This window comes from Camellia sinensis, chromosome 10 (genome assembly GCF_055761805.1).
Source record: "Camellia sinensis isolate YWXY chromosome 10, ASM5576180v1, whole genome shotgun sequence".
In the NCBI taxonomy this organism is placed as follows: Eukaryota; Viridiplantae; Streptophyta; class Magnoliopsida; order Ericales; family Theaceae; genus Camellia; species Camellia sinensis.
The window spans coordinates 62,497,369-62,520,083 of record NC_138970.1 but is presented as its reverse complement, the minus strand read 5'-3'; the positions used below and the strand labels follow the sequence as shown (position 1 = coordinate 62,520,083).

Below are 22,715 nucleotides of genomic sequence, written 5' to 3'. Positions count from 1 at the left end.
AAAACCATATAATGTGTTAATATTTTAATTATAGAAAAATATAAAAAAAAAATTGACTCATAAGTGAAATCCGACTCTAACTCCCAAACCGGGAACCCGAAAAAAATTAATTTTTTTGAAACTCCCGGACTCATATTATAAAGCTCAAAAAAATTCCCGGACTCAAGTCTGATTTTTTTGAAATTCCCGGACTCAAGTCTGTTGACATGTTGCTTGAGTTACCGTCGCAAGTCTGTTGACATGTTGCTTGAGTTATTGAATGAGGCGTTTCCGTTGGGTGTGAAACTCCCGGACTCATATTATAAATCGGACTCTAACTCCCGGACTCAACCATCTATTGTGAACCAGTGTCAGTTCATTGCTAAAATTCATTATTTATAGAAGCACGGTTAAGAGAAAACTATAAATGTCTTAACTATCAGGAAGAAGGACAAAAATACGCACACAGTTAAATGACCAACTCTATAAATTGCAACCATTTCTGATATTCTCCATTTACCAACATAAAGTCGGGAAGCATGAATTGCAGCATTTTAGAATCCAAAGAAGGTTAGTGTCAAAACATACTAGAGGAAAAATAAATCATTTTTGTGTGTATACAACAACTAGCCAATTCTTTGGCTACATGCAAATAAAAACCATATTTATGATTACAACCCACCATTTGATCATACTAGATGTTGGATCCAGTGGTGCAAAACTAACCAACTGAATCTCTACAGCATTCAATCCATGAAACTTTCTGAAGTACAAGAGATTAAAAAAAATACAATGGTTTGTAAGAACTACTTGAATCTGGTTTCTTTCTCCACATTGGTTGAAACAAGCTCAGCCAAATAGTGAACCACAGTAAATTTTGCCATGTCACGGTATTGTTTTAGTAGTCCATTGAATGTACAAGATTGAAATAATTACAAGTTTTTTTTGGAGAGAGAGAGAGAGATAGAGAAACAACAGAGAAACTTTAGCATGAAGATTATTAGCAGATAAATACATACTTGAGGCCATGGCTCTGGATTAGGAGGAATGCACTTTGAGATTGTACCAACCAAAGACGAAATAATATATGGGATATGAAGGGAAACATGTTCATTTCCAGCCTCAACCAAAGTACCAAGAAGCTGAAACAAAATGGAGGTCTCTTCACCTTCATCAGCAATCCGACTAACCACAATGTGAAGAAGGGGTAACCATTCAGGTGGCAAGTAGTCATTCTGCAAAAAATAGAGCAAAAATCTTATCACAACTCAAACTTAGATTGCAGGCCAATTATAAAAATTAAATATGTGATTTGGGAGACATACAAACCTCGACGAGTTCGGTAATTGCACCTGCAGCAGACACCCGAACAGGATAACAAGAAATATCTCCCATATCTGGCATACTCAATGCTTTCACCAGTGAAGAATAGATATCAGCACTCATCTCCTGAATAGTTAAAAATGAACCTGTTAAGGACATGTTTAAATGTGCATGCTGTAATAACTATTCAGGTGGTTAGAGGATATATGGAAACATTCAAGAAAAGAAATGAAATGAAACATACAGAAGCAGCAAGTAAATAATTTTATAAAGACTACATTTGTACGAAAACAGCAAACAAGGAGATAAGCATGAACAAAAACAATCTCACTTCAGGAAGACAGGATGCAAGCTCCCCAAGCACCCAGTTCGCAGAGGCAATCAAATATGGTAAACATGTGGAGATCGTATACAGTGGTAAGACCCGCATACGAACAAGAGTTGCTGTGTATTCAGCTCTTTGCTCGCTTAGAAACTGCATAAGCAATGATAGCTTTGTAAACTCTCAATTCCTAGACTCTAAATAAACCAAATTAATAAGGTAATAGTTCCTTACATCTTGAAGGCTTCCATATGCCATCAAAACACCATAGTACCTGCAACAGTTGATATGGAAACCAAATTTAGGAGAGAAATATGAGTAGCGTGTACACCTGAGGTTTATAATGATGAGAAAGAAAAGGATAAGGGTTGACACTCCGTAACATAATGACATTTATTTATTTAATAAGCCATTTATGAACAAAACTGCCTCAGAAGCACCAAAATTTAAAATAATAGAAATAATCTTTTTAATAAGAAATGATTAGATTCCAGAACAAAGTCTACTAATATATTTTTTCAATCAAAATTATCTCAATAAAATTAACCGTATATATTCAAAGTAAGCAAATAAAACCTTGAATAAAATTAAACAGGATAAACAAGGTGAACAAAAAATTGAGTAAGCTCGCAGACCAGGAAAAAGTGGATCAAATAATAAACATTGAAAGGGAAAAGAAAGATAGATCGAAGAAAGAGGGAGACCTTTCGAACGTAACCGTACTCGCTCTCCTTCTCTGAATCTTCGAAAGTTGTCAATCGAGCTCCGTATACGGATGGCATTTTGTGAGACGGATCAGAAGAGAAACCGAAATAAAAAAATCTAAACTTCAATTCTGTAGATCAGATTGTCAAGGAAACACAAGGTTTCCAATGGAATTCCTATATATAGAGCGGGTTGGCGACATTAGGTTTCTGAGCAGCTCCTTCGCCACTGGAATGAGAGCAACAGAGGGAAAGCCAATGGAATGAGAAACAAAAGAGTGAGGCTCCTGAACCCCGTCACTCGACGCCATCGTCTGCCGTGCTCACAGTCGCGAGAGAGACGGAGATGGGGATTTTTGGTTCAAAAATTAGGGATTTGAGATTTGGGAATTTTTGGTTGAGGGGGGAAAAACGAGCGGGAATGGAAAAGGGGGAAGGGATTAGGGATTTTTGACATTGGGGATTTTGGGTTTGGGGTGGGGGGGATTAGGGATTTTTGACATTGGGGATTTTGGGTTTGGGGTAGGGGATCCCGAGTAGAAATGGAAAAGGGGGTGGAAATTTTTTTGGAATTTTTTATATTTTTATTATAAATGAATATTTAAATAATAAAATGATTTTTTTTTTTTTTTTTTTTTTGCAACGGAAGATTTGTTAAAAAAATTATTTTTTATTAAAATAATTTTTTTTTATAGTTGATGAATTTTATTTTTTTTTACATTTAGTAATGTTGAAAATTTATTTGTTTCATATTTATTTTAATGAATAAATTTTTTTTTTTTTATTTGGTAGAAGTAGGGATAATATTTTCCATTAAAATAAAGTTAATTTTTTGTGGTCAATGAAAATAACTTTTTTGTGACTCATTTTTTTTTTTTTATACTAAAAATCAAGAACTAATTTTTTGTGGTAGAGGATAGAAGTGGCAGTAGTGGTGAAAGTGGTGGATAAGAGGTGATAGTGGTGGTGGTAGTGATGGTGAATGAGATAAGTGGTGAAGTTGTGGTAGTGGTAGAGGAGATAGAATAGCGGTGGTAGATGAGAGGTAATGGTAGTAGTAGTGGTGGTAATGAAGTGGTAGCGATGATGGTAGTAATGATAGTTGTAGAGGTGGAGTGACAACAGTGGTAGTAGTGGAATGACATTTGCAGTAGTGGTGAATATGGTAGAGAAGATGGGTGGTGAGAGAGAGATAAGTGAGAGACAGATAGAGAAGAGAGAGAGAGAGAGAAACAGACAGAGACAAAGTGATGAGCGAGAGAGAGACAAAGTGGTCGCTAAAAGTGCATTTTCTTATAGTGGATCGATAAATCGAAAGGGAGCTCAGTAAATAGAGAAGACGGGAGTGAGAGAGTGAGCAACGCAAACAGAGAAAAAGAGAGAAAAAGATAGAGAGTAAGAGACAGAAAAAGAGATAGAGAGAGAAGAGAAATGAACGAGAGAGATAGAGAGAAGAGAGATGAACGAAAGAGACAGAGAGAGAAAAGAGATGAGAGGAGAGATAGATAAATAGAGAATATGAGAAGGAGAGAGTGAGCAAGGCGAACATAATGAGGGAGAAATAGACAAATAGACAAGCATACAGAGAGAGAGATGAGTGATAAGTGAGAGAGAGTGAGAGTGAGAGAGAGACAAAGAGAGAGAGATAGACAGAAAAATAGACAGAGAGAGAAAGAGAGAGAGAGAGATAGAAGGAGAGATAGAAAAAGAGAGAGAAACAAGAGATGAGCGAAAGATAGACAAAAAAGATAGAGAAATAAAGCGAAAAGAGATGAGCGAGAGAGAAACACAGAAAAAAAGAGAGACATAGAGAGAAGAGAGATAGATAGACAAACAGACAGAGAGAGAAGAGTGATGAGTGAGAGAGAGAAAGAGAAGAGAGAAAGGAAGATGGAAAAATGAATAAAAAGATATAGACAAAGAGAGAAAGAGCGAAAAGAGATAAATGAGAAAGAGACAAAGAGAGATGAGCGAGAGAGATAAAGAGATGAGCGAGAGAGATAAAGAGATGAGCGAGAGAGATAAAGAGGTAGAGAGAGAAGACAGATGAGAGAGATAGAGAGAAGAGATATGAGCGAGAGACAACGAGAGAAAGAGAGAAAGAGAGAGACAGAGACAGACAGACAGACAAACAGAGAAGAGTGATGAGTTAGAGAGAGAGAGAGACAGAGAGAGAAAAAGATAGAGAGTGAGAGACAGAAAAAGAGACAGAGAGAGAAAAGAGATGAGAGAAAAGATAGATAAATCGAGAAGAAGCTCGATAAATAGAGAATATGAGAGGGAGAGAGTGAGCAAGACGAATATAATGAGGGAGAAATACACAAATAGACAAGCATACAGAGAGAGAAATGAGTGATGAGTGAGAGAGAGTAAGAGTGAGAGAGAGACAGAGAGAGAGAGATAAACAGAAAAAGAGACAGAGAGAGAGAGAGAATGAGAGATAGCAAAAGAGAGAGAAACAAGAGATGAGCGAAAAATAGACAAAAAGAGAGAAATAAAGCGAAAAGATATGAGCGAGAGAGAGACACAGAAAAAGAGAGATGGGCGAGAGAGATAGAGAGAGATATAAATAAGAGAGAGAGAGAGAAAAAAAATAAATGAGAGAGATAGAGAGAAGAAAGATGAGCGAGAGAGATAAAGAGAGAAGACATAAGAGATAGAGAGAAGAAAGATATGCGAGAGACACAGAGAGAAAATGAGAGAGATACACAGACAGACAGAGAAAGAAAAGTGATGAGTGAAAGAGATAAAGAGAACAGAGAGAGATAAATACAGAGAGACAAGAAGATGAAAAAATGAATGAAAAGAGATGTTATATTAAAAGAGTAAGACGACATCGTTTTTTTTTTATTTTTTTTGTGACAGAAAAATACCGTTGAATTTATTCAAACTATTTTGTGACTGTATATATATGAAGCTGTCTCAAAACCACAATCACTATGCTAGGTTAGAGTTTTCCAAAAACTCTTTTGAGAAAATTATACTTTCTTGTTTTCCGTGTTATATTATTTTTACTGAATTTTTTTAATATTTAATTTTTTTCATTTTTAGACACACCTAACATAAATACACCTAAAAAGTAAAAAAATCTTTTAAAAATTTACTAAATACCAAAAATACAAAAGAAATACAATAATTCAATACATTTTTTTTATATTTGTATGTATTTATTAATTTTTAAAAATATTTTTTCATTTTTTTTTTAGATACATTTAAGTAAAGTGCATCTAAAAAAAATATTTAAAAATTTAAAAATATTCACTTAAAAAAAAAAACCACAAAAGTGACTTTTTGCGACGGTAAAAAATACCGTCTCAAAAAATCAGAGTATTTGCGACGGTAAAAAATACCGTCTCAAAAAACAGAGTATTTGCGACGGTAGAAAAATACCGTCGCAAAAAAAGAGAGCATTTGCGACGGTATTTTCTGCCGTCGCAAGTACTCTTCTTTTTTGAGACGGTATTTTTCTACCGTCGCAAATACTCTGTTTTTTGAGACGGTATTTTTTACCGTCGCAAATACTCTGATTTTTTGAGACGGTATTTTTTACCGTCGCAAAAAATGACTTTTTGCGACGGCAAGTGTACCGTCGCAAATAGTTCCGTCTTTTAAGCCCCATTTTCTTGTAGTGATTCTTTAAGGTTTTAAGTTACATAATTAATTATATCATTTTTCATTAATAATTCATTAGTTGTATGAATGAAAATATATATATATATATATATATATATATATTCTCTTTTTTTTAATGACTGGATGTCTAGGCTAACTTACGCACAACTTGACTAATTCTGAGACTCATATAAAGTGCCCTTTCCATATGAATCGGATAAATCTCTTGGAGAACCCGCAAGTATGACCCTAGAGGGTGGAATTAACAATATTTTTTAAAAATTTCAGGAGGAGATGTGAGTGTAAATTGCCCAAATTATTACAAATTTAACATGCTTATGAAATGGCTTGTCATTTTGTTGAAAATTTAGCCCAAAGCTCCAAAGTTTGATTTCACATTTGAATAATTTGATCCGCTTGAAGATTAGGGGCCAAAGTTCTTTTGTGATTGACAAATAGGCCCAATCCAAATCGGCACCGGTTTGGTTTGGTATTTGTGCTACATGTTAAAAATAAATAAATAAATAAATCACAAATATAATTACAATTTGTGTAAAAGATGTTTTTAAAATAGTAAAATATTCAAAAATAATAATTTTAACCTCATTCAAAAATATTTTTAAATTAGTTAAAAGTGTCATATAAGTTATAATTTTCACTTTTTATCATTTTTTTTTTTTGGCATTCAAGCACATGTTAGCAAAACAATATAGAGAATATTATTTCAATCTTTCCTTCATTCCTTCTTCAAAATACACCTCCCAATTACAACGACACTTAAAAATAAATAGTAGTGGACATACCCAACTTTTATCCTCTACTCACAATAAAAGTCGAACTCACTATTAAATAATATGAACCTTAGTATTATTATTTGAAGGGTTTTAAAAAGACAAAAAATGATTACCAATTTAAACACATCCCCTCACATAAGGTAAATTTCAATTTTTTATAGATCTCACGCCTATGAAAGAGATGTGATCAGTTTCTGTATTGTTAAACCTTTGCGGCGGTTGGCTTGTCCAAGAATCAGATGAGTTGTTTTTTGGGTGAAATCAGTTGAACAGGTAACAAATAGAAAAATGTTTGGGAGCACTAAAAATGAAGCACTAGAAGGAGTACTAATAATGTGACAGTGGGTTCTGTTCACTTTTTATACCTTGTTGTTGTTTTTTTTTTTTTTATACCATTCCCAATGCATTAGTGCTATTAGTGATGTATTTTTTAATAGTCTAAATCATTGTTGGGAACAAATAATATTGGCTTTTACCACCACCACAACCACCTTGGATTCCCATTTGCACTTTATCTACTAATTGTTTGCCAATCACTGCCAGAAAAGGACTGGCAGTGATCACAAAACCAACATTAGCGGCAGCGTTGATGGTTGGAAATGTGAGAGTAACCCTCTCTTTGGGAACCCCCGGTGCGTCAATCACAGCGACGATTCACCTATGTTTCTCCCGGAGAAGTGTACTTCTTGAGAACAGAGAAGCCACATGTCTGTCTATACCCATACCCATTAGAATTAGATCTAATAATTAATTTGGGAAACCCATTATTGGCAGAATCAACTATCTTGTAAGTTAACTTTGAGTGAGTGAAGAAAAGAAACTCTTTCAGTGTTCTTAACCTCAAGAAGAGAAAAGGATTAGGAAGCAAGAGAGCATCAACATCATCATGGGTTCAGCCACCTTCCTTGAAATCCTACTTGCCATAGTCCTTCCTCCTGTTGGTGTCTTCTTTCGCTATGGCATTGGGGTAACTCTCTCTCTCTCTCTCTCTCACAAAAACAAAAAAGGATAAAATTATATATATATTTACTTTTCAGCTTGAAAGGCGTAATTTTTACAAAGTTGGGTTTGAGGAATTTTTCTTTTTAGATTAACGGGTCACACGTATTGCATGTGTAATTTAAAAAAATGTAATAGTATAAGAATAACCTCAACTATATATTTTTTAAGTGATTTTTAAGCTTTTATTCAATTCATAATTTTCAATTCATATATGATTATTCATAAGTTTATATTCATTATTATTATTATTATTATTATTATTTTATTATTATTTTTTAAATTAGTGAACTGAGAGAAAGTGTCGTGTAAAATAGATCTCAAGGTGGAAGAATCTTAGAACTTGAGAATACCAAAGCTTTTATTTCAATACATAATTTTTTGTCAGGTTGAACACTATTTTTAGTTTAGATATCAATTTTTGAACGAAAATTTATGATTCAGAAATTAACTTCCAAATCAAAGATATAGTTGAATCATAAGCTTTAGTTTGGAAGTTTATTTTCAATTCATATAGGTTTATTCATAAGTTTATATTCAATTTTTCTTTTCAAAAAATATGTGAACTGAGAGAAAGTGGCTTGTGTAAAAATAGAAGATCTCAAGGTGGAAGAATCTTAATTCATTCACATGGTGTAATGTTTTGGATGTTAAAATTCCTTTCACCATTAATAGAACCCAATTCATATTTTAGCCTATGCTGAGCTTATGTTTAATTTATTCACAATTTCTTTTTTGCATTTTGATCGGCAAAAACAATTAAGATGGGGTTGTGTAATTTTAGTTTTTTATTCTTAAATTGTGTCAATTTGCTTCTTAATATATAATATTTTGATTTTGTTTTTCTCAGTAAACTTTGTTAGAAATTAGGAATAAATGTTAAAATTCACTTAAAAAATTATACTTTTAATCTCCAAAATATGTAATATGTAACATTAATGTGGACATTCATTTAAAAAATTACATTTTTAATTTTTAAAATATGTGATCTCTGTTATTTTCGTCTCCAAAATTATCTTTTTACTCTTGATTTTAACTGCATCTATTGGTTGAGTTTAGTTAGGGGATCAAATTGAAATACATTTTATATATTTGAGATTAAATTGACATAATTTAAACATTAGAGATCAAAATAACATAAATCTTATGTTTTATATATAAAAACATAATTAATATTTTTTAAAAAATAGTAATCTAAGTCGGTTGTCTATCATTTTTTCTAGAGAGAGAACAAATTGTGTAGTAGAGAGTTGCATGACAGGTGTATCAGAATTTCAACTACGTGGCCTCTTGGAGGGCTTTGTTGTTGAAGAAGACCCATAACACTCTCTCTCTCTCTCCAATCCAATTATATAACACTCTCTCTCTCCAATCCAATTATATGATTAGAGCTTCACTTCCTCTCTTTCTCATTTCACCAAACAAAGCCTAAGCCAGTTTCAATTCCAAAATTTCTATTAAAAAGTTGAGTGAGTGAAGAAAAGAAACTCTTTCAGTGTTCTTAGCCTCAAGAAGAGAAAAGGATTAGGAAGCAAGGGAGCATCAACATCATCATGGGTTCAGCCACCTTCCTTGAAATCCTACTTGCCATAGTCCTTCCTCCTGTTGGTGTCTTCTTTCGCTATGGCATTGGGGTAACTCTCTCTCTCTCTCTCTCTCAAAATATATATATATATATATATATAAGGAGTGTTTATTACTTCTAAAATAACGCGTTTATAGCTTATTTTAATTTAAGAATAGATTGTTTGGTGTAATTTACAGTTTATTAGATAGAAATAAGTTAAAAAAATTTGATCGAGTTTCATATTATTAGATTTTACTTATAATAAGTTGCACAAAATAGAGTAATACTAAGGTCAAGTTTGGAAAGATAAGAAAAAGTCAAAAAGTCAAAAAGTTACTCAAAAAGTTAAAAAATTAACACTATTCACCAAAAGTCAACAATTACGACTGCACAACTTCCAATCCTAATTTTTCCCTACAAATCAATTTTTACTATTTTTAATACATATTTTTTTATAAAAAGTCAAAAAGTTAACTCAAACATCCATATTTTTTTTCTCAATTTTTTAGTTCAAAAAGACAAAAAATATACTTATTTAAGACATTCCAAACAACCCTTAAATGTGTGTGTGCATGGGATAAAATTGTGAAGAGGTTTATTTAAATTTAAAATTTGAAAATTGAAACAGGTTTAAATTGAAAACTGGGGAAAAATAATAAATAAATAAATAAAAACTGAAACAATTCATAGATCTAAGCTGTTATAATGACGTAGGCCTATTTTGGAAAAACTTAGGGCCCGTTTACTTTGGTTTTATAATTATGATGTGAGCGTGAAATTGTGTTTTAAGTTCTGAATTTTTAAATTATGATTTAAAAAGAAAAAAATTATTTAATTATGGAGGTGTTTGGGTTGGTTTAGTTTTTTTTGGCTAAAATAGTATTAAAAGACAAATAGACTAAAATAACTAATAAAATAAAATGTCACATCAAATTCATAATCATTTTATTTTTTCTTTCATAAATATCACATCTAATTATAAATTATCTTTTCAAATATAAAAATTTTAGTCTCTTAAAACAGTCAAAAATTAAAATAGCCTACTAAAATAATAACTTTTCAAATGCTCACTATGAATTTTGAAAATAATTTTGAGATGATTTATATTTTTTTTGATTGATTGATAAATAGATAAGAGAGGATAAAGAAGATAGAGAAAAAATAATTGATTGATTGATTAATAATAATAATTAAAGAAAAGAGTAGAAACAAGTTTTGAAAGTAATTTTAAATTATATTTTAAAATTTTATGTAGTTATAAATTTTGATTCAAATGATTAAGTTTTAAAAATGAGACCAAATGTTACCTTAAAAATCGTAAATGCCTTGTAAATCAACTCCATGGTTGCCTTTGATTTGACATGAGATCTCTTATCCTTACCCCAAAAATATATATATATATATATTTATTTATTTTAATACACTCTTCTCAGTAATTAAAATTCGTGTATTTTAAAATTTACATATAATTTAGGGGTGTTTTGAAATGATCTAAATAAATATATTTTTTTATTTTTTATGAAATATGAGTTAGATATGAATTAGATTTGAAGTGATGTGATAAAAAAGTGATGTGACTTAAATAAGATAGTGTTTTTTTGACTTTTTTAAATTATGACAAATAAGACCTTAATGATTGAAGTACATTTTGGGAATTTATATATGCTCAGTTCACACTATTTTCTCGAATGAATATCGAATAAAAATCTATAGATCGGATATTAATTACTGAATAAAAACCTAGTTCAATATTTGATGTCTGAATAATTGTTTTATTTTTAATAATTGATATTTGAACGATGTGTTATGCAAATAAATACTCATATATATATATATATATATATATATATTTCATCTGCGAAATCTCTCAAATACACTTCCATCCCTCCCCAAACACACCCAAACACCAAGGCTTGAGACTCGAGAGTACGTTGAGATAGAAACAAAGAAATTAAGGGTATGTTTGGTTTGTGTTTGAGAGATGTGTTTTAGAGATAAAAAGTACGAAAAGTTGTTTGGTTTGGTTTTTTTTCAAAAGATGTTTTGGAAAATTATTTTGAGAGAGTTTTGGAAAAAGTGATTGATTTGATGTGTCTGAGAGAGAGATTTATTTGGAAAACTTGTTTGGTTTACAAGTTTTGAGAAATTTTTTTGAGAAAATTTGTTTGGTTTGATTACTTTTAAAAACTTATTTGTAGAGAAAATTTTCCAAAAATTTTTCAGAAATACAAACCAAACGAACCCTTAGCCTCCGTTTGGGAAGTGGGTTGGCTTTTTGGCTTTTTTGGCTATTTGAGTCTGGGCTCAAAAGTTTGGTTTCGGAAAGACTTTTTGACTTTTTGAATTTTTTGATTTTTTTTGTGAGAGAAGAGTGTAATGATTATAGGTTGGATGTGATGTTTTGTCTGTTGTGGCTCAAATAGCCTATTCTGTCTTTTGTGACTTAGGCCTCGTTTGGGAACAGGCTAATTTAGTAACTTTTTGGCTATTTGGCTAAAAAGGTAGGTAAAAAAAACTTGTATGTTTGGGATGACTTTTTGGCTAATTACGAAAAGATGTGCAAAAAGTAGAGAGAAAAAAGAATCTTTGACTTTTTGGTATGGGTTGTTGGCTTTTTGACTAATTTAGTAACTTTTTGACTAATTGACTAAAATAGCCTCTTGCCAAACGAGGCCTTAAAGAGCCAAAAGAGCCCAAATGTACACTTCCCAAATGACACCTTAGGAACAAATCATTCTTGATCATATGTATAATTCGATAGCTCATCTCAGATCTCATTCTAGTTGATGATGCATTGTGTTTATTTTGTAGACTTCTGTGTATATATTATTTACAAAAAAAAATTAATTTGATATGATTATTATAATCATATAATTTTATTATATTTTTTTTAAATAGTCCCCATATATATAACCTATATATATGAGTGGCTAAATTTGGTACTAATGATAATGGGAGGGTGGTAAAAATGCAAACGCAGGTGGAGTTTTGGATCGACTTGTTGCTGACTATATTGGGTTACATTCCAGGGATCATTTATGCTATTTATGTCTTAGTCCTCTAGTTCCTTACTAATTACTACTACATCTCTACATCTCTACTACTCTAATATGTTATGTTTCCTTTCAAAAGTAAATAAATAAAACCAGTTTGTTTGTCTTTTGGACTTTTGGGTGTTCAATATAACCATACCTCATCTATCTTGTGGTTGATATGTTTCTCTTAGTGGACTTGTATTTTTATGATGGGTTTAACAATGCGATATGCATAGTTACGGATTGCTTTATGTGTTATGTACTGTGTATGCAGTCTTATTGTTATTTATATTAACGTTTTCTACTCATGCAAATATTTCAGTTATATAAATAAAAATTTAAAATTCAAGCAACAATTATTAGTAGTTATTATTTGTAGATTAACTTCCAAGTGATAATTGGATTATGGATTGATTTTTCAAAAATGAAGAAGGGTATTATTGACATACAAAAAAGTAAAAGTTTTAAGACACTTATTTCAGGCGAAATTCTATTTTCATACTCTTTTATCTCTGTGTATATAATTTCTCATTGCACTCTTATGAAATTAGTTTTATGTTTTTGTTCTCAGTTCACACCTCACATGTTCTAATTATATCATAAATTAACATTCTTGTACACGCACCACTCAAACCATTTGCTTAACAAAAAATTAATGGTGTAGACCCATTTTTTATTATACCAACCTTGAAAACACATCAACATCTTTCACAAGAAATTCCTAGCAAATCGCTACTATCTCCTTTGATTTCCAGTTACATCATCAAACTGATTCCTTCAATTAACAATCTAGCCAAACATCGAAGAAGTCATTAATTGACATCGACTTGTATCAACATAGATCTTGAAGCAGTATTGTTTTGTATCAAACCCCATTGAAAACATACAACTCCAACTATTTCTTATTTTTCATAAACTCCCTTATTTTTCATAAACTCTCGTTGTTTTTTTTTTTTTTGAAGCAATTCGATTTTGCTTATTCAATACTGGTTATCCTTTTATTTATTTTTTTAGAAAGGCAAAACAACGCCGAAAGACTAAAAAGATTCAAACCGAATAACACTGAAAATCTCAACAGGCACTTCATCCCTCCAAACTCTCCGTCCAAACACTTAACTCGTCGAACGAGCCAACCCATGAGCAACCTTGTTACCACCACGCAACACATGCGAGTAGAAAAAAGTGGTAAAGCATCAACTTGTGCTAACAGCCCCTTGTAGAATATGCCTAAAAAAGGACAACAAAAGGTCATTACATTGGAATGCTTAATGATGGACAATGAATCCCCCTCCAAATGTATATGACTCAGGCCCAGTTCTGCACCAAAAGCAATTGCACTAGCTGCCGCTAGGAATGGCAATGGGGGCAATGGGGTGGATATTAATTCTCCATCCCCATTCTCCTATAATAAATTTTCCCCATTCTCCATTCCCCATTTCCCATGGGTACCACCCTCCCCATTTTTTAATGGGTATGGATTTTCCCCAACCCACTTTAATCTCTCTTTTTTAATTTTTTATATTTAATGTTAACAACTATTTTTTTTTTATTTAAAGTTCACAACAAAAACTAAATATACCTTCAATCTTTTTTCTTTTTTTTTAATATATTTAATGTTAACAATTTATTTTTATTTATTTATTTATTTTTTATTTATTTATTTTTTTTAAGGTTCACAACAAAAGTTAAATATACCTTCAATCTTTTTTCTTTCTTTTTTAATATATTTAATGTTAACAATTTTTTTTATTTTTTTTATTTTTTTAAGGTTCACAACAAAAGTTAAATTACCTTCAATCTTTTTTCTTTCTTTTTTAATATATTTAATGTTAACAAATTTTTTTTTCTTTTTTTTTTAAGGTTCACAACAAAAGTTAAATATACCTTCAATCTTTTTTCTTTCTTTTTTAATATATTTCATGTTAACAACCTTCTTGTTTTTCTTTTGTCTTTTTTTTTTAATAAAGGTTTTAGCTAAATATACCTTCAATCTTTTTTCTTTCTTTTTTAATATATTTAATGTTAACAACTTATTTTTTTATTTATTTTTTTATTTTTTTAAGGTTCACAACAAAAGCTAAATATACATTCAATCTTATTTTATTTTATTTGGTTCAACAACAAAATCAAATACACATCAATTAATTAATTAAAAAGCTTGTTTTATAATAATCAAATATATAATTTTGAGACAATCAAAAAGTTTGTTTGAAGAAAGTGTTATAAGACTCATATTAAATTGCATCAGGGCATAAACAAAGAATTGTTAGCCACGGACAATTTAGACATTAAATCATCTTTCTCTTAGCAAATTTGAATCATTCATTTTAATTTATCCAAAATCTAATTATACCTTTAACAAATCTGAACCACTCATTTTAAGATATCTATGCATTACCACACCCAATCCATCCTCCATCTTCTTCCTTTAGTCCCCCACGAATTTTGTTGTTTGTTACTTTTAAAAAACAAAAAATATTTTTTCAATTAAATTTTTACTAATTTCATAACACCGTCACCACTATTCTCACTTTCATTGTCACACTACCATCACTATAGCCATTACCATCATCACTGCCGCCATCACCCCACCACAATGTAACAATTTCTACTTTCACCTTCGTTCCATCACCACCACCACCAAATATAAAAAAATGTATTTTGAATTTTTTTTATAAAAAATATTTTTCATTAAAAAATATTTTCTATCTAAATAAATGAAGCATAACATTGGGAAACAAGTTGATTTCAGTTAAATCTGTTCATAACTAACAAAAATTCTTTTAATTTAAAAAAAATTATTTAGTATGACTTTGTATCCCCTTTTTGTTTTTCTAGCAAATAAATCTTTGTACCCATCATTTCTAACCAATCACAACTCATGCTTGTTTTGATTCTCTACAATTTCCTTATTTTCAATTACATTCATATATATATATATATATGTTGTATAAATTGTGTGATAACATAAAACAAATAGATTCATACTCGTTAATTGAAAGTTCAGAACAAGCAAACCATTCTGAAAATTCCTGTGACGTTTAAAAAACGTCGTTAATTTTAAAAAACGTCGCAATAGATTTTTTTTTTTTTTAACTACTAATTTTGTAAGATTTACCTATAAAAATAGCAATAATGAATAAAACTTTGTATAGACATATATTTCTGTGAGATTACTATTCCCTCACATCTATAATAGTACCCAATACATCCTTCAAGAAAAAAATCCAATAATTTCAATCCCAACATCATTCTACCTATGTATGTTTTATCTTGACCAAATGCATTTAAATTGTTTATTGATAGAACATTTCTAGAACACATCAGAGGATTTACAAAGAACCCACAAATCCCTGTTGTATTTTATACAAGTGCATGAATCAATCACAAAAAGAAAAATAAAATAAAATCTATGATTTCTCAAATCAATGTCTTCAATTTGGAATGTTCACCATCTCAGCTTGGCTGGGAAATACTACAAAAAAGTTCACTAATAAGAATGCAAAAAATCAAGATAAAAAAAGAAAAAAATAACACAAAAAGTTCGCTCAAGAAGAAATTCGAGTACCTTTTTTTGAATAACACAAAAACTGAATTTAATAGCATCTAACCCATTACCTGAATTGACTGCAGAATGAACATCTAAACACTCAGAATTAATCAAATACCATACCTTCAGTATAGGCATGTTGTCCTTTTCAATTGATGGAAGTGCCTGTAAAGTCAGCCTGCCGCCAAAGCTTCAGCACAACCCGCATCAATCCAATGAGGAAGTCTTTCGGACATGGCTGCAATAACCTTCCCATGTGCCTCACGAACTATCACACCCACCCCAATGGCCTTTAGCTCAAAAAAAGTTGCCGCATCGAAATTAATCTAGAGCACACCTACCGTCGGTGGCCTCCATTGTGTCGGGGTAGCATAGACCAGCAAGCCTTGTACGCAGACTCTGGCTCGACAGAATTCTTGAATATAATTACACACTTTCTGGACAATCTCCGCTGCTACCCGACAAACATATTAAAAATAGCTTGGTTATGGGCAGTCCATAGACCCCAACACAGCACAAAGAAGAGCCCCAAACCCGCCTCATCAACTTTCTTCTTAACCTCAACCGCCTAATGATAAAACTCGAAGCCCACTCCAATATCCGTAACCAATGGCAAGGGACTCAAAGCCCAAACCTGTTGCGCCACCTCACACTCCTTAGCACAATGTATCAATGTCTCCACAGCTGTGTCACAACAGTCACACCCAAGATCAATAGGGATACGTCGTTGCCATAATCAGTCCCGGGGTGGAATAATATTCAAACATGCTCTCCACGCAAAAGCCTTAATCTTGTTTGGAACTCATAAATGCCAAACCCTTTTCCAAAAACACCGTTTTGCTTTCCTTATATTGGACGATTCTGAATGTGACCCTATCCTTGATAGATTTGTTTGGAGATGATAAGCCGACCGAACCGAGAAGCATTCATCTCGAGTATAATGCCAAATCAACTTATCAGAGGGAAGAGAAGGGCTAACAGGAATTCTTCGAACCACTTCCACATCAATATCCAGAAGATGGGCCTGTAACTTTGCCAAATCCCGACACTTTCGATCCGAATCCATTAAGAAACACACCCTTGAATCAGTATGAAAAGTAGGAGGAGAAATTGAAAGGGAAAAAAAGACCCCGAGGTAGCCACTTATCCCCTCCAAATTTGAACGGTGTGACCATCCCCAATACATCACCTTAAACCTGCCAACAAAAAGGGTCTAGACTTGAAAATACTCCTCCACGTAAACGAGGGATTATACCCTAACTCTACCTCTAAAAAATTCAAGGTTGGATAGTACTTAGCCCGTATCAACCGAGCAAACAGTGAGTTAGGAAAATTAAGGAGCCTCCACCCCTGTTTCGCCAACAGAGCACTATTAAAAGCCGCCAACCGATGGAAACCCATTCTTCCCTCCCATTTTGGACAACACAGCACTTCCCAGTTGGTCTAATGAATTTTCCTCTGGGCCCTACGTTACCCACACTAATACCGACATACAATCGAGTCAATTTCAGCACAAAGTGTTTCTGGGAGTTGGAAGCATGACATAACAATAGTAGGAATAGACCGAACTACGGCTTTTATCATAACCTCTCGACCCGCGCACCAAAAGATGTTTTTCCTTCCAGTCACTAACCCGTTTCCAAACTCTGTCCTTAATAAAATTGAACACCTCCTTTTTTGACCTGGCAATGAGGTATGGCAACCCCAGCTAGTTGCCAGAGTCCGCCATGATACCCACATTTAGAATTTGACGCAAAACTTCCCTAACAGCATTCCCCATATTGGCACTAAAAAAGATGGCTGATTTATCAAGATTAATTTTTTGCCTAGATGCTTGTTCATACTTTTGCAATATCTCTTGAATAACTAGAATCTCCTCCCGTTTAGCCACTTCAAAAAGCAAACTATCACCAGCGAAGAATAAATGAGATATATGAGGTCCCCTTCGGCTAATGGCAACACCAGTAAGATGCCGACTTTCTTCATCCCTTCTAATTAATGCCGACAGCCCCTCTGCACATAGAACAAAGAGATAAGGTGACAACGGGTCACCTTGATGGATTCCCCTAGTCGAACGAAATTCAATAGTCAGTTATCCATTAAGCAAAATAGAGTAAGACACTGTTGAAACACATCTCATGATAATTGTGACAAACCGATTTGCCAGACCCATGCGCTTTATAACCCCTTGAATAAAACCCCACTCAACGTGGTCATAAGCTTTGCTCATGTCAAGCTTGAGTGCAAAAGAGCCCTCCTTACCATGGCGCTTATTTTTCATAAAATAAAACCCCTCGAATGCCACCAGAATGTTATCACTAATCAATCGGCTCCTAATAAAGGCGCTTTGAGTAGGCGAGATAACAAACGGTAAAACCTTCTTCAAGCGGTTGGCTAGCACCTTACTTATAACCTTGTAAATCACATTACAAAGGCTAATTGGCCTAATCTCCGTCATCCTTCGTACCTCCTTCACTTTTGGAATGAGGACTATGAACGTATCATTTATCTCACCCACATCATCAGATCCATCCAAAATGTCTAGGACCGCTCGGGTCACATGAGCCCAAACTATCGGCCAAAAATGCTGATAAAAAAACGCATGTTTCCCATCAGGTCCAGAAGCTTTTAAAGGGTGCATTTGATGTAGGGCTTTATATGCCTCATAAGTAGTAAAAGCTCTAGCTAGCATAGCTTGCAAATCATTCGAAACCCGAGACGTGATTGCCTCAAGGACTCCACCAAAATCACTATGTCCAGTGGTTGCAAATAATTTCTCAAAATAATCCACCGCTATTCTTCCTAACTCTACTTCCTTAGTGCACCAACGACCTTGGTCATCCTCCAACCCCAAAATATGTTTCTTCTTGTGCCGCTGTGTAGCCTTTGTGTGGAAAAAAAGCCGTGTTACGGTCCCCATCCCTCAACCAGTTTGCTCGAGCACGTTGAAACCAGAAAACCTCATCTAGCTCAAGAACAGTGGAAAAATTAGGGTCTGTTTGGTAACGTTTACGTTTTCAGTTTATATTTACAAAAATTTTATAAATTGGTTTTTGTTTATTTTTAGAAAAACATAAACTACAAACGCGTTTGGTAATTGACAAAATGTTTTAAAAAATTTAAAAATATAAAAAAGAGTGAGAAATGGCAAGTGGTAGCAAGTGGCGGCAGAAGACGGTGGTGAAAAGTGGTGACGGTGGGTGGTGGGTGGTGGCGGGTGGGTGGTGGTGGTGGTGGATGGGTAGATGACGGTAGCGGGTGGTGGGTGGTGGCGAGTGGGTGGTGGTGGCGGGTGGTGGTGGCAGGTGGGTGGCGGATGGCGGGTGGTGGCGGGTGGTGGTGGTGGTGGGTGGGTGGGTGGGTGACGGTGGCGGGTGGTAGCAAGTGGGTGGTGATGGTGGGTGGTAGTGATGGCGGGTGGGTGGGTGACAGTGGCGGGTGGTGGGTGGTAGCGAGTGGGTGGTGGTGGTGGTGGTGGTGGGTGGTGGTGGCAGGTGGGTGGTGGTGGCGGGTGGGTGGCAGGTGGGTGGTCGTGGCGGGTGGTGGATGGTGGTGGTAGCGAGTAGGTGGTGGCGGGCGGTGGATGGTAGTGACGGGTGGTGGGTGGTGTCGGGTGGATGGCAGGTGGGTGGTGGTGGTGGCGAGGGGTAGGTAGTGGTGGCGAGTGGTGGTGGCGGGTGGTGGTTGGTGGTGGTGGCGAGTGGTGGTGGCGGGTGGTGGGTGGTGGTGGCGAGTGGTGGGTGGTGTTGGCAGGTGGTGGTGAGGGGTGGGTGGTGGTAGCGGAAGACGGTGGTGGAAAATGGTAGCGAGTGGTGGTTAGTGTTGGGTGGTAAAAAAAAAAAACAACTCAAAACTCAAAATGGAAACACATTTTTTGAGTTTACATTTTTTGGCCAAATTTATAAACTAAGACCATTGATTTATAAATCAAAAATTTACCAAACAAGTTTTTATTTGAGTTTTTAAAATTTTTGTAAATATAAACAGAAAACTGAAAACTTAAGGGTGTGTTTGGTAACGTTTACGTTTTCAGTTTATATTTACAAAAATTTTATAAACTGATTTTTGTTTATTTTTAGAAAAACATAAACTACAAACGCGTTTGGTAATTGACAAAATGTTTAAAAAAATTTAAAAATATAAAAAAAAGTGAGAAATGACAAGTGGTGACAATTGGCGGCGAAAGACGATGGTGGAAAGTGGTGACGGTGGGTGGTGGGTAGCTGGTGCCGGGTGGGTGGTGGTGGCGGGTGGGTGGGTGACGGTGGCGGGTGGTAGCAAGTGGGTGGTGGTGGTGGTGGTGACAAGTGGCAGGGGGTGGCGGATGGCGGGTGGTGGTGGCGGGTAGGTGGCGAGTGGTGGTGGTGGGTGGGTGGGTGGGTGACGGTGGCGGGTGGTAGCGAGTAGGTGGTGGTGGCGGGTGGTGGGTGGTGGCGGATGACGGGTGGTGGGTGGGTGGTGATGGTGGGTAGGTGGGTGACGGTGGCGGGTGGTTGGTGGTAGCGAGTGAGTGGTGGCGGCGGTGGTGGTGGTGGGTGGGTGGGTGGCGGTGGCGGGTGGTAGGTGGTAGTGAGTGGGTGGTGGTGGTGGTGGTGGTGGTGGGTGGTGGGTGGTGGTGACAGATGTGTGGTAGGTGGGTGATGGTGGTGGTGGTGGGTGGTGGTGGCGGGTGGGTGGCAGGTGGCTGGTGGTGGCAGGTGGCTGGTGAGTGGTGGTGGCGGTGGCAAGTAGGTGGCGGGTGGTGGTGGCCGGCGGTGGATGGTAGTGGCTGGTGGTGGGTGGTGGATGGCAGGTGGGTGGTGGGTGGTGGATGGGTGGTGGGTGGTGGCTGGTGGTGGCTGGTGGTGGCAGGTGGGTGGTGAGTGGTGGTGGCAAGTGGTGGTGGGGGGTGGGTGATGGTGGCAAAGGACGGTGGTAGAAAATAGTGGCGGGTGGTGGCTAGTGTTGGGTGGTAAAAAAAAAAAAAAAAACTGAAAACTCAAAATGGAAACACATTTTTTGTGTTTTCATTTTTTGGCCAAATTTATAAACTGAGAACACTGATTTATAAATCATAAATTTTACCAAACAAGTTTTTATTTGAGTTTTCTAAATTTTTGTAAATATAAACAGAAAACTGAAAACGTAAGTGTTACCAAACAGCACCTAAGTGTTACCAAATGGCACTTTAGGATTTATTTTTTTTAACTCAAAAGGTGTATATTGAGATTTTTTTTGTTCTTAAAAGATGTTTACAGAGAATTTTTCTACATAATATTATGGTGTTGCTGGATATCTATTATGATCATTTTCATTTAGGATATAATTGTCATTAAATTAACATTTCATTAAATGTGTGCCATGAGTTAATTAGGTGTATGAAAATAGAATTTCTCTTACTTGAGTCTTGGAAACTTCTATTTACACACGTCTTTTTATCTCTGTGCACACAATTAATGAAATAAAATTTTAATGATAATTTTATCATGAAATGAAATCATTATAATGGATATTAGAACACACACTAAGGCCTTATTTGTCATAACTTAAAAAGTCAAAAAGTCACTATCATATGTAAATCACATCATCTTATTTAAATTATATCACCTCTCTACCACATCACTTTAAACCCAACTCATACTCAACCCATATTTAATAAAAAATAAAAAAATACACTTTTTTAGATCATCTTACATCACCCCCTTAATATTAAATAGTTTTCCATAGACATATATTTAAAATTAAATAGTTTTTTATAGACACATATTTAAAAAATAAGAATTATTCGTGCACATCTTTTGAGAAAAAAGAAAAGAAAAAAAACAAACTAAAATATGTTTTTTGTACGGGAAAGAAATACACCTTCTCGTATAATCCTGTTGACTAAGTCTGCGCTCCTCCGTACGACGTCGCTTTTTCACCTGAAAACACAAATGTGAGCTAGCCGGCGGGTGTGTGCCGGAAACCTCTCCGATGCCTAAGTCAGTAAGCTTGACAAATAGACAAGAAGCTTTGTATAAAAAGCAAAGTTGTGTGTTACCCCCTCCAAGGTGATGTTTGTGAGCTTCTTATAGGTTTCAAGTGGCATAATCCTAGTAGGACTTTTTTTCCTCCATGCAGAGTCCTCCTAGGATTCATACTCCTATAGGATAATGCTTATCCTTTTACACACCCCCCCCAAATTGCTTAAACCAAGTGGGATGGTTTTCATCATGGCCGAACTGCCATACGACCGAGATAAACATGGCTATACTGATCCACAGAGTAGGCCGAACTATCCTTAGCTCGGTTCTGCTTTTACTCCTCCTTATCTCGGTTCTCCCCTGCTCAACCCATGGCACGGTTGGACCAAACTTAACAAATTGCGACCGGTATAACTCCTAGGTCGGTCTAACTCAAAGGTACCGCTAGACCGACCTATTCAAGATACATCATGACCGGACTAACTCAGACCGGCCTAGCTCCAACTTGCCCGGACCAAAGTAGCTTTACTATTCTTGAGCCGAAGTAACTTTATCTTTCTTGGGCCGGAGTAACTATTACATTTCTATTGGGCCGGAGTAATCATTACGGCCTTTTTACTCAGTCCTTCGTACTTTGGGCCACAAAGCCCAACTCACAGCTCGGCCCAATTTTTTCCAAAAATTACCCTCTCAATTGCCCCTTAATTCCATCTGCACAGCATGATTGGGATTACCAGTCTACCAGCCGAGCTGAAGTTTTTCAAGCCTTTCCAGCCGAGCTAAAAACCCCTTAGCCTATCCAGCCGAGCTAATTTTACTCCGGGCTCTGTTTTGTCCGGTCAAAACGTCTCTTCAATCACGACTGTAACGCTTCCCTTTCCAATGACA

The 22,715-nt window shown here is 35.0% G+C and overlaps 1 protein-coding gene across 1 annotated transcript; it reads right to left on the bottom strand.

Annotated features, from left to right (window-relative positions):
- Positions 1–634: 634 nt before the first annotated feature.
- Positions 635–1,931, bottom strand: LOC145801638 (uncharacterized). Its single transcript, XM_082893380.1, has 4 exons — positions 1,859–1,931; positions 1,634–1,777; positions 1,309–1,428; positions 635–1,214 (listed from the first exon to the last, which is right to left on the bottom strand). Exons 1-4 carry the CDS (start codon positions 1,880–1,882, stop codon positions 912–914), a joined length of 591 nt encoding a protein of 196 aa, XP_082749506.1. The 5' UTR covers positions 1,883–1,931; the 3' UTR covers positions 635–911.
- Positions 1,932–22,715: the final 20,784 nt, after the last annotated feature.

What these genes read in the sequence shown, in the direction of transcription:
- LOC145801638 (XM_082893380.1), bottom strand. Translation starts at nt 1,882, where the DNA reads ATGGCATATGGAAGCCTTCAAGAT. An exon ending in TTGCATCCTGTCTTCCTGAA is followed by an intron (nt 1,429 to 1,633) that starts GTGAGATTGTTT and finishes TTAACTATTCAG; the next exon opens with GAGATGAGTGCTGATATCTA. An exon ending in CAATTACCGAACTCGTCGAG is followed by an intron (nt 1,215 to 1,308) that starts GTTTGTATGTCT and finishes TATTTTTTGCAG; the next exon opens with AATGACTACTTGCCACCTGA.